This window comes from Mixophyes fleayi, chromosome 1, assembly GCF_038048845.1.
Source record: "Mixophyes fleayi isolate aMixFle1 chromosome 1, aMixFle1.hap1, whole genome shotgun sequence".
In the NCBI taxonomy this organism is placed as follows: Eukaryota; Metazoa; Chordata; class Amphibia; order Anura; family Limnodynastidae; genus Mixophyes; species Mixophyes fleayi.
In genome coordinates, this window is record NC_134402.1 from 112,618,922 (window position 1) to 112,631,485 (window position 12,564).

Sequence of the window (12,564 nt, forward strand, 5' to 3'; positions counted from 1 at the left end):
TGTGTACGTGCAGTGGTGACATTGTGATCAGCGTGATATTTGACTGGACAGGAATGCGAATCACAATGCACATTGTGCGTGCTAACTCTACACAGTCCTATGTCAGCTTCCTTTCACTATGGTGACCTTGGCTGCTGCCGAGTCCTGATAGCATCCAGTGAGATCATTACCCAGCTGAATGCTAAGTGTGTGTGATACGAGTATAATCACGTCTCCTAGCAAACGACGACATAAATGAACATAAGAGGCCAATTCTGTGTAGTTATAAAAGCTTATTATGTATTGCGCACACTGAGCAGGGATCAGCTTATACTGTCTTTCACCCTATAAGGCATGTATACAAAGCGCATGCTCACCATGCTCCCTCCCGCTCGCTGACATCAAGGTCGAGTGAGTGGCCAATAGAATGACAGCAGAACGTTTGCTTGTGGGAGGGTGACGCGGCACCTCCCCTTGTGACGTCACAAACCCTTGTGACGTGACCGGCTCCTCCCACTTCCAGACAGCTCGTGCTCTTATTACGGTCAGCCCTGCAGAGCAGCGAACCCCGGGACGCGTGATCATGTACCTGTGTCGGAGCACCTGGCAGAGACTGGCCCCTCTCACCCACCGGGGCGCCGCCGCCGCCCTTCTCCGCAATGGTGAGTACCGCTCAGCCTCCTTCCATTTATCACTAGATCCCCGATGCTGGTCTTATGGGCTATTGTGCGTATTGTATCCTAAGTGTGAGAGGGGCAGCCAGGCAGGGCAATGAGCCAGCGTAACACAATCCGTGGCTGCATGCTAACGGGACCTGCAATAATACATCACCCGTTAAAACCGCATTTTAAACACGCGGTTGGCGTCGGGCCTTGTGCATTGGAATTAAGTGTATGGTCATTTGGAGGTCACCAGTGGAGACTGGTGTGCACAGAGACATCCACAAATCTAGCAATCACATTTAATAACATGGTTTTAGTACAGGCAGTATTATTACACAGAATGACTTGGGAGCAAGATGATTAATACTCGATGCTGCATGATTCAATTTTGTGTAAAAGGAAATGGCTGCACACCTTCTGTTGGCATAGCTGCAGGTTTGTGAGCAGCACAATAGCCGTTTTGCTGCAAATTGTATGTGGATGTACAATTGTTTTGTTTGAAGCTTTCTAGGTGTTTCATTTATTGTTGGCTGATTGGAAAGTGTATCCAGGATACAGTTGTATGTAATCCTTGTTTCTTTGATAACACAAGGAAAGCTTAGCTTGAGGAAAGTAGTTTTTGACCTAAGAGTAGAAGTGAAGGTCACAGAAGTGAGGAAGTAGGGATGGGATGGCCTGCAACAAACATTGTGACACCATGTTTACAACAGTGGTTTTCTGTATTTTTATCTCTCTGCAGTGCAGGCCTGTTGAAGGAGTTTTTTGGTCTTCTGTTCTGGGAGGATCCTTATGTAGTTTTATTAATGTAGAAATAAATTCAGTAAGATGTTTAATTTGTTGTTAAATGTATGTAGCAGATGTTTAATTGCTTTTTGTGCAGGCCTGCAGAACCTAAGATGGTGTCTGGTTTATCTCTTTTTGACTAGCAAAACGCTCTTCACATCCTGCCAGGATGATTTAATTTACACCTCATCATCCTGCTAGATGTTTATGCATCCCATGCGTCAACATCTAGAACATGCTGGTTCTGCGTGTACCATCCCTCTCTATTAAACGCCCAGTAATTGGATGTAAAGTTATATTTAAGTACATATATCCTGTTTGGCTGGAGTAGTGAAAGAATGGAAAATGTTATTTCCATAGTAAACTAAGTGTATATCTTTGTTTGAAATGTATTCATAGATGTGTGTAATGTTTATTTGTTGTATCTCATAATCAGTGTTGTGTTTCTGTTAACTAAAGCTTAATGTTATATGCTTAAATTTGGCACCACACCATCCATTATTCAAGCATGCAGTTATTGCTCTTGTGCTCAAACTGCTCCTTCGGTATTCTTTTCTCAGGATTTACCACCTATTCCCCTTCCAATATCAGATGAATTACCATAAGGTTCGGGCCCAGTCTCTATACCGCTTCTCTTGGAAAACTAATTGGGTCCTTTGGATTTTAGTATCTATTCTATGCAGATGATGTCCACATCTGTATCTCTTTGTTGATGATTTATTTCTGCCATTTCATTTTTAATGTCATCCTGCCACCTCAAACCTTAAAACCTGAATTAATCCCCTTTCCTCAAGTCATCAGAAGCTAATTACATGGTTGGTAGTACAATAATAAACCCTATCCCTCATGCCCGCTGCCTATGTGTTCATCCTTCGCCCAGTATTGTACTTTATTCTCCAAATCCTGTTGGCTACATCTAGGCAACCTTTCCAGAATATGCACAGCACTACACAATAGACACTACAAAAACTTTAATTCACTCACTCATTATCTCGCAATACCATTTTAATGATCTGCCCCATTCCAGACTTCTATCCCATTAGTCTATTTTGAATGGAGTAGCTAGAATAATTTTCCTCAGTTTTTCTTCTGCTGATCTGCTCTTAGTCCTCTATTTACCAAATCCAATGTAAAATATTTCTTTCTTTTTTTTTATAATCTGTTTTTATTGTTTCTTGAAGTCATACATACAAAATATATAACCGTTTTTTGTGCATATAAAAATACAAGATTAACAATTCGATTCAACAATCTTGACTTACAATATTTTAGTTATATTTGCTCTGATATCAAAAAGTGCACAAGAAATTTGGCTTTAGCTGTTTTGTATCTAATTCTCAATCACATTTTTAAATGATAGGAATATGGGGGGGTAGGATTAGTATGGTGGGCCGAGGTGGGGGGGGCAAGGGAGTGAAGCTCAGCTTGGAGTAACTTTTAGCTGCGTAAGATACCATAAGCAATATAATATTCACTATAGAACCCTTTTTTTTTTTTTTTTCTTTTCCACAAGAAACAAATGAATGGGAGAAGTGTAATTTAAGCCTTAATACTATCTTTTACCCTCCAATAATTGTATTACAATATTCACATGATATAAAATTTTGTTCTCTGAGTTTGTCATCTTATACAGGTAAATATCTTGCTATAGTCTACGTAATAAAGACCATGTAGTTGACTCAAAAATCTTCATAATTGTGTCTTGTATATTTTGAGGTAGGGTTTCTATATAGAGTCCCCATTTGTGATAAAAACGTGTCACTCCCCTCTCAATATCTGGAATTGTTGCCCTTCTATCAAAATAGAGTTTCTAGTATTTTTGCCTTCACCTGAGCGACTGAGGGGGAAGAGGTCTTTATCCAATGTCTCAATATCACTTTTTTCGCTATTGTCACCAATACAATTAGGGTTGGTTTTATGTCCGTTTCTGGGAGACTGGGTATCCAGTTACGGAAATCTGCGAACATTAATGCATTAAAGTCTCTCTGCAGTTTAATGCGGAAACTGGTGTTTATAAACACCACAATCTTGTTCCAGAATCTCTCTATTTTCCTACAACTCCACATATTGTGTATGAAGGTGGCATCTGCTTCTCCACATTTAGGGCAACATCCCAGTTCACCTGGTAACATGAACCTTCTTTGATGTTGTGACACACAGCTCTATTAATTGTGTTATAATGAACCTCTTGGAGATCAGCTGAGGTAAGAGCTTTCATTATGTGATCCACATGTTTCAATAGTGGGTCAGAATCTGTCAGCTCAGGTGAGTCTTTCTGCCAAGAAGCTAAAGTTTTTGACCATAATTTAGGTATGATGTCGCTATATACATATTTAATTCTATAGGTATTAGTGACTAAGAAATGTATGAGAGATTCAAATTCATCAGAGATTGTAAGACAAAGTTTATGACCTGTGATATTCATGGTATAATGTCTGGCTTGTAAGTACATATAAAATTGTGTATTTGGTAGGTTATATTTCTCTCGGAGTTGTTGGAAGGTGTACATTGTGCCTCCTGGGTCAAAAATGACTTTTTTGGCTGCAATTCCTTTTGCTTTCCATTTTAAAAAGTTTGTGTTTATACCAGAAGGAAATTCAGGATTACCCCAGAAAGTTATATATTTTGTATATGGTTTCTTTCGTTGAGAAGTCTTTTTGATTGCTAACCATGCTTTGTAAGTATGTATGAATAATATAATATTCAGTATATGTGGAGGAATTTTTGCTTTAGGTAGTTGAAGCAATGCTGCACTAGAATATGGTGTAAATATTTCCCTCTCTAAGTTTTTATTGGTTTATACATCACGATTAAGGAGCCAATCTAGTGCATATCGGAATAAGGCTGATCTAGAGAATGCTATCACATCAGGAAATCCAATGCCTCCATTTTTTCTATTTTGTTTAAGTTTGTTTCTAGCAATTCTCGGACGTTTGGATTGCCAGAGAAATCGCAAAAATATTTTTGTACAATTATGGGCATCTAATTTAGTAAGTCCCATTGGTAGCATCTGAAGTAAATAACTTAGTTTCGGAAATACAACACTTTTAAGAACTACATTCCGACCAAGCAGAGATAAATGTAATTTTTCCCAGTTATTTAACATGGAAGTCAGTTGCGTTAGTATTGGGGTGAAGTTTTTATTATATAAATTTTGTATACGAGGAGTAATATTTACCCCTAGATATTTAAGTTTTATTGGCTACTGTAAATTGGGAAGTAATCAATGGGCTCGACAGGATAGATTGAATACCAGATATGGGTAGGACCTCTGATTTATTCAAATTAATTTTATATCCGGCAAATTCTCCATATTGTGTAATAGTGTCCAATATGGCTGGTATTGAGGTCTCTGGGTTGGTTACTAATAAAAGCATATCGTCAGCAAATAATGATAACTTACACTCTATTTTCCCCACTCTGATACCTTGATATGCTGTATTTTCTCTCGGTGCTACCGCCAGTGGTTCGAGAGCCAGAGCAAATAGTAACGGAGACAATGGACACACTTGCCTAGTGCCTCTTTGGACTGCAAGTGGGGACGAGATAAATTCATTCGCCATGACTCTCGTTAATGGGTTGGTATATAGTGCACGTAGGATTGTTATGTAATCCAAAGGAAACCAAACTTATGCATGGATTCGAATAAGTGATCCCATACCACCATATCGAATGCTTTCTCAGCATCTAACGAAAGCACCAAATTTGGCTCCTGCGAGCCTGAGTATTCAATCTCTTGAATTACTGTTAATACCTTTCGTACATTAGTCACTGAGTGGCGGTTCCATACAAATCCTGTTTGATCACTATGTACAACAGATGGGATTACAAATTTTAGGCGTTCTGCCATGATTTTTGTAAAAAGTTTATAATCCACATCCAACAGTGATATTGGGCGGTACGAACTGGGATTTTTGGGGTCTCTCCCTGGTTTCGGCAACACTTTTATAATAGCACTATTAAAGTGCATCGGGATAGACTGTTTTTGCAGGATGGAGTTGTAAAAATTTGTTAACGGTTCCACAATTTGTGATTGTAGTAACCTGTAAAACTCCCCACTCAGTCCGTCTGGGCCTGGGGCTTTAAAGGGTTTTAAATGTTTAATAGCTGAGGTTACCTCTTCTATTGTAATGGGTGCAAATAGTGCTTCCCTTTGTTCCTCCGTAATTTGTGGTAGAGTAATCTGTCCCCAAAAAGCACGCTTGGAGTTTTCGTTTATATGTGCTGATGTGTATAGTTTTTGATAAAGACTCCAATATACCAATAATCTTTTCCCCAGTATGTTGAAGGATACCCTGTTCGTCTGTTAGTGCCGGGATGTTAACCTTAGGCCTTTCACCTCTCAGGAGATTGGATAGAAGTTTCCCTGACTTGTTTCCATGTTTATAAAATTGAAATGTACCCCTGTTTGCATAATTGGTCCCCATTTGAGTTACTATTGTATTGAAGGTCTCTTTTTTTTTTTTTTTTTTTTTTTTTTTTTTTTTTGGGTAATATAATTGTTTGTTTCGGTTGCTAGGGTTTGCTTTCATTCTATGTAATGCAGTAGTTATCTCTTTCTGCGCTACACTGTATGTTCTGGATTGCTCTTTTTTAAATTTATTTGTAAAAGACATAATTTCGCCCCTCATCACTACTTTAGCTGTTTGCCAAAAGAGTGCGTAGTCTGATTGATGTTCTGCATTATTTTGAGAGTATGTGGCCCATGCAGCCTCTAGTCTGTTTCAGAACTTAATAGATGTCATCAGGTAAGTGGGGAACCGCCAATGTCGATAATCCCCCCTAGGAGTAGGATTTTCAATTTTAATCCAAATAAGAGCATGATCCGAAATGCATATTGGTTCAATTTGAGCTAACTGGGTTCTGGTAAGAAGGGAGGAAGCAATCAAAAACATATCTATTCGTGAGAATGTGGCGTGAGCAGCAGATAAGCACGTGTAATCCAATGTCGTCGGATTCCTTACCCTCCATATATCTTCAACATGTAATTGTTTTATTAAATGACTGATATCGATAGGATGTTTAGGGCGACGTACCCTCTGTCCTGTTCTATCTAAATAAGGGGACACCACTATGTTAAAATCCCCTCCCAGAATCAATGGAGTATCTATGTAAGTGTATATCATACTTAGAACCTTCTGAAAAAAAGTTTTGTCATATATGTTTGGGGCATAAATATTACATAGAGTATATCGTATTCCTTCTATTGTGATATCTAGTAATGTCATACGTCCATTTACATCTGCAAATGTATGATGGATTTCGTAATTTAAGCCCTTTCGTATCAATATAGCCACTCCTCTTGCTTCAATGTAAAATATTTCTACTAACAGAAGACCATAAACAAAACTGCACCAATGTACTTGTCCAAAAATATCTCCCAACGTCATCCTTCTGTTCTGCCCAGGATGTGAGCCTCACATCCACACTAATTACTTGCTCCCATTTCCAGTTACATAACTGCTCAGGCTGCACCCATTCTGTGGGATGCCCTCCTTCATACAATGAAACCTTCCTCTAGCCTTCAAGTGCTCCCTGAAAAATCACTTTTAGGCAAACGTGTCAAATTCCACATCTTGTTTTTTCCTCTATTTTTCTAATTCTTACCAATTACCATCCAAAACTTACATGTAAACTCTTTTATATGCTCATACAACCCTCTGACCCCTCCCCAAACCAACATTGTTGTATGATTGGACCAGATAGCCTCACTGAGCACTTTTTCCCATTGCAGTCTATTTGAGTGAAAATAGAATGTGTCACTTAGCCTCATTTATAAAGTCATTTATTTGGTTTAGAAGATTCAAATCATGTAGCCAGGGCCGGACTGGGACTAAAAATCAGCCCTGGCATTTAAAGCGCACAGGCCCACCTGCTGTGGGCTCCATGCACAATATTGTTGCACACTGAAGTGGCGTTGCTGGTGCAGTCCAACATGAAGCATCAGCACAAACTTGTGTATCACACTTTGTCTTTTGCCCACCCTGATCAATTCCCTTGTTGTGCAAATCACCTGGAGCACCATGAAAATGCACAACACCATAATCTTTTAAAATATATAGTTAAAATACAATTTATAATGTTTCCATGCTACTTCCCCCTGAACCATATAAGACAGTAATTGTTTTGAGACGTAATGGCCATAGTAATTTATTGAATCATAACATACTATAAGCCACAGCATAAAATGTAAGTATTTTAAATAACGTAAGTATTTTAAATAACGTAAGTATTTTAAATAACGTAAGTATTTTAAATAACGTAAGTATTTTAAATAACGTAAGTATTTTAAATAACGTAAGTATTTTAAATAACGTAAGTATTTTAAATAACGTAAGTATTTTAAATAACGTAAGTATTTTAAATAACGTAAGTATTTTAAATAACGTAAGTATTTTAAATAACGTAAGTATTTTAAATAACGTAAGTATTTTAAATAACGTAAGTATTTTAAATAACGTGTAAAACATAAATATTACACAGAACTGCAGGAAACTACCTATTTACTACAATGTAAACAAACCAAAAGTCAGCAGATCCTCCATCATGACCCCTTCCACCAGGTACAAGAGGCTCTGCTACTTAACTTCCCACATCCTTTATGACTGCTGTCACCTTTGCTGTAACTTTTATTCGGTATATTTAACAGACTGGATTATTTTAAGACTTGAAGGTAATTTCAAAGAGATTTTTGGGGAAATCACATGTTAAGAATAAGCTTATGCAATATCTAAAGTATACAACATTGTATTGAATTATATAGCAGTATAGTTATTGCTTCTGATCTCTCCAGTGTGGACGAGGAGTGATATAAATGTTGTATCCTTTACAAATAACTGAAGCTTATTTGTAACCTTGTGATTACCCCCATATAAAAGCTAACCCCTAAAATCCCTGCAAAAACTCTGTGCATGGCGAGCTTTTAAGGAATGAGTTGACTTCGCAGGACTTCACTCCTTTCTGCAACTCTGTCGATTATGTCTTCTACATCAAGACTCATGAGAATGTCTTTTTCTGTAGCCATCAGCATGAAAGAATCCAAATGGTCCTGGGATACAGTATTCCTCAGTCTATTCTTGATAAACCTCAAGGTGGAGAAGCTTCTCACAAGCAACTTGTGTGAATGATAGTCAGTATGTATTTGTAGGCCAGGCCAATCACATTATAGGCATCTGCTAATAAATTGTATCGCCGTATAATTTGATAGCAACAAATGGCACAGTTCTTACATGTCGCACATGGCTTATTCACCAGCTCCATTTCTATGTCACCACCTTCTTCACTCTGGTCTTCTGCAGGGATTTCTGTTGCCACTTGAACAGTATATTCTTCTAGCGCTGATGTCTTTAATTTTTCCCAGTGCAAAGCTAGATTAGTTAATTCACAGCGGAAATTTTCAGCTGTGGCGTTTTCATCAAATTTGATCAAGACTTTACTTAAGTATTCCATTGCTGTGTTCTGAAGTCCTTGTTCTCTTATGATGGAATAGTTCCTTAGGGTCCAGGTTTCCACTGGCGAGAAAACGTCGATTTATGCTCTCAGTGAATGTCAAGGATCACATTGTGTACTTGGATTTTATATGCTGTAATAGCATCACATATAACTTCGTCTTGAGCAGACTCACCAGGCATGGTTTTTTTCTTCCTTAACCTTTTTTGAGGCAGGGTGGTCTGTACTTCAAGTTCACAATCTTCAAGATCTTGCAGCTTGTTATTTGCCCACATTACAAAATTATCTGCAGTGTTCTTAACCACATGAAAATCTCTTACAAGTTTTCTAAGATTTTCCTGTGTCCCAGACACCATGTGATGAGCTTTTAATATATCCAAACCACTTGTTTGAATTGACAACACCATTGTCAAAATATCTACAAATATACGAAGAAAAATTTGAGCTGTAAGATGTTTCTGCTTTTAGGCGCACTTCAGCTTTAGATCTTGGGTGCTCTTTAATCTTTGCCAATGTGACAACAAGGTCAATGTACAAAGCAGAATCAGGTTGTGAAAATGAGCCAAATACTTTTCTAAGTGCTGCATCTTTAGACCACCAGCGAGTTTCACCAATCAGAGTCTTTGATAGTGAGGGTCCTGACTGACATTTAGCCATGTAGTCATTCGTTGATAAGACTACCAAATAAATGCTGCAACATCATTCATTAAAGCAAAGAACAATGCACTTGCAATAACTACCTTTGTGGTATCTGCCAGTACTAAATTCAGTACATGCGCATAACACCAGACATGAACTTGGTGTGGTGATTCAGTTGACAACCATGTAGAGAAGCCTTTATATTGTCCTTGCATGTTTGCTGCGCCATCAGTAGAACTGCCAGTGCAATTTTTTATGTTTATTTTGCATTTCTGTAGAACTTGCTTTACCAAGTTAAGAAAGTATTCTCCAGATGAAGATTCACAATCTACCACTGCAAGGAGCTTCTCATGAATTTGATCCGTTACATAACGAACAATTACTGAACACTGTTCTTTTGATGTGATATCCTGAGTGGTGTCAATTTGTACTGAGAACATCCCAGCTTCTCTAACATCACTTGCCTCGGTCTCTTGAATAAGCTGTTGTATAGTTTCTATAACTTTGAGTTATTTTGGAGAGAAAAGTTATAAACGACCCTCTGCCCTTTCCTCTTGAATGCAACTTCTTGCTTTTTGTTATGCAATCACTGATGTGTTCTCGAAGACAAGCATCGTACTTGCTGAGCAGTAAAACAAACTCTAAAAAATTGCCATGATCGACAGAAATGTCCTCTAAAGTGTATGCAGCCTCAAATTTGTTTCCCCTATAGCTAAGTCCACGTTTACCAATCACTTTTATAATGTCTATCACACGCTCCAATATCTGACATGTTTTTTTGACTTGTTCTCTGTACAGACATTTGATTGCAAAGCAGTAAGTTATTGATATCTGCACTGCTGGCATTCAAAAAGTAAGCTTTAGCGCAGGATCTGTGCAGTACACTTTTTTTCGTGTTCTTCAATTCTTTGATGAATATGTCTCCTGTCTGTCATTCCTTCAATGAATGGATTTGTTACAGAAGTCTTTGAAAATGCCAGACAGAGCAAAATACAGCGTTTTGGTCTTCACAGTATGTCAGCCACTTGCGGATTGATCCATCTTTCCGAAGGACAGCTTTCTTTACGATATGATCACTTATGTTTTGTTTTGGGTGATAACTAAAAAATAAAGCTAGCTGATTTTGTTTTCGGCCGAACAAAGTAATTGAATGGAGACTGTGTCTCTAAAACTTGTGTACATGGCAAGCTACTGGTTTCAAATAAATTTTGCCTTTCTTCACCCTCTTGTTATGGCAAGGATTCCTTCATGACAACGCTGACATCTTGTTCGGGTACTAGACCATACGCTAGTGCAGCAATTTGGTGCTCATGCACAGATATAACTGACTGTTCCTTCTGTTGACTGGTGCTTGGGGATTCTGGAATACATAACTGAGTTTCACTTTCTTGATCAATTTGCATTTCTGAAACCTTTTCATCTGTGGATGTTTTCCCAGGAATAGTGTGACCTTGTTGATGACGACTGAACATATCGGTTATTTTAACGCATTTTTCGGCATCAGCTTCAAGAGTCTATTTCTTCTCCCTGATTTTTTTCAGCTCCACCTTTTCGTTTTGGTTTGGAGTCCATACTTACTTCCAACAGGGTACAAAAACTCTTCAAGGGAGACAATTAGGGGTTTATTAATAATCTTGATAGATTAACCAATGAATTGTGTAAATTGTGAGATTTCAGTATATGTATATATCTCACCTGACAAAGGAGCAAAGGCCACTAATTTTGTTAGATGCTCTTCTATTTTTGCTCAACTTTCAGTCCAATGCCTCCACTCAATGCTATGCTGTGCTATGCTGTCCGTCTCTGGGATAATGGTGTCCCTCCTCTTCGCTGATGGGGGATTCCTTCATGTAAACAAGTTAAGTGCATCAGCGAGTCTACTTTTGTACCAACATGCTAAAATTATATTCCTTTCTGTGGGATATACAGAGCCAGATTAAGGGGGTCACAAGGGTACGTGCCCTGGGTCCCCCGCTTTCATGGGGCTGAGATTAAGGATTTACAATGCTGCAGCTCATTCTGGGGCCCTGACCTTAACTGTGAGTAGATGGCAGAAAATATTATAAAATACTTAGGGCTAGATTTACTAAGCTGCGGGTTTGAAAAAGTGGGGATGTTGCCTATAGCACAATGTGTGTGTGTGTTGGAGGCTATACTGTGTGTGTTGGAGGCTATACTGTGTGTGTGCCAACATAGCTGAACATGTAAGTTTTATTTTCTTCCTTCAGGAGGATCCGCAGCGCTGAAGACACCTGAGGGAATACGATAAGGTGTTTGTTTGTGTGTTGGCTATAGTGTTTGTTTGTGCTGGAGACTATACTGTTTGTGTGTGTGTGTGTGCGCCAGTGTGCGTCTAAGAGTGGGGATCAGTGTGTTAGTGTGTGTGTGTGTGTTAGTGTGTGTGTGTGTTAGTGTGTGTGTGTGTTAGTGTGTGTGTGTGTTAGTGTGTGTGTTAGTGTGTGTGTTAGTGTGTGTGTGTGTGTGTGTGTGTGTGTGCCAGTGTATTTTGTGTGAGTTTTCCTTCTCTAATATTACAAAATGTTAACAAATCAAGAATGATTAGGCTCTTTATTTCAAAAATAAATAAAAAAACCTCCATTATGTATAAGTAATATCTGAACATTTGTGGTCAATAAAATATTAACCTCTACCTGCCCCATCTCACTGGTATTTAATATAATAGTGATAGTTGAACAGCCATGTAAATATCAGGTCCCCCCAAAACTGCTATATTTTTTTAAATACCACGCAAGACATTTCATTAACCCTGCAGCCATTTTCAGCCCCACCCCTGCAGACATTTCATTAACCCTGTAGACATTTTCAGCTCCACTCCTGCCCCCCCCCCCCCTTCAAGCATTATCAGGTCCTCTCCTCCCCTCCCCCCCCCCCCCCCCCCCCCCAAAGCATTATCAGGTCCTCTTTCCCCCCCTTCACATATTATCGGGTCCTGAACTCCCCCCCCCCCCCCGTCACATATTATCGGGTACTGTCTCCTCTCCCCCTCGTTGGACCCATTTTGACTGTGAAAAAAAAATATATATTCACCCCT

General features: G+C 38.8%; 1 protein-coding gene across 1 annotated transcript in view; it reads left to right on the top strand.

Moving 5' to 3' along the window:
- The first annotated feature begins 457 nt into the window (after nt 1–457).
- Nucleotides 458–12,564, top strand: part of MGARP (mitochondria localized glutamic acid rich protein) — a 37,338-nt gene continuing 25,231 nt past the window's right edge. The window contains exon 1 of the mRNA XM_075194754.1: nt 458–641. Within this exon, the coding sequence (XP_075050855.1) occupies nt 563–641 (79 nt within the window). The 5' untranslated portion in view covers nt 458–562. The remainder of the gene's footprint in view (nt 642–12,564) is intronic.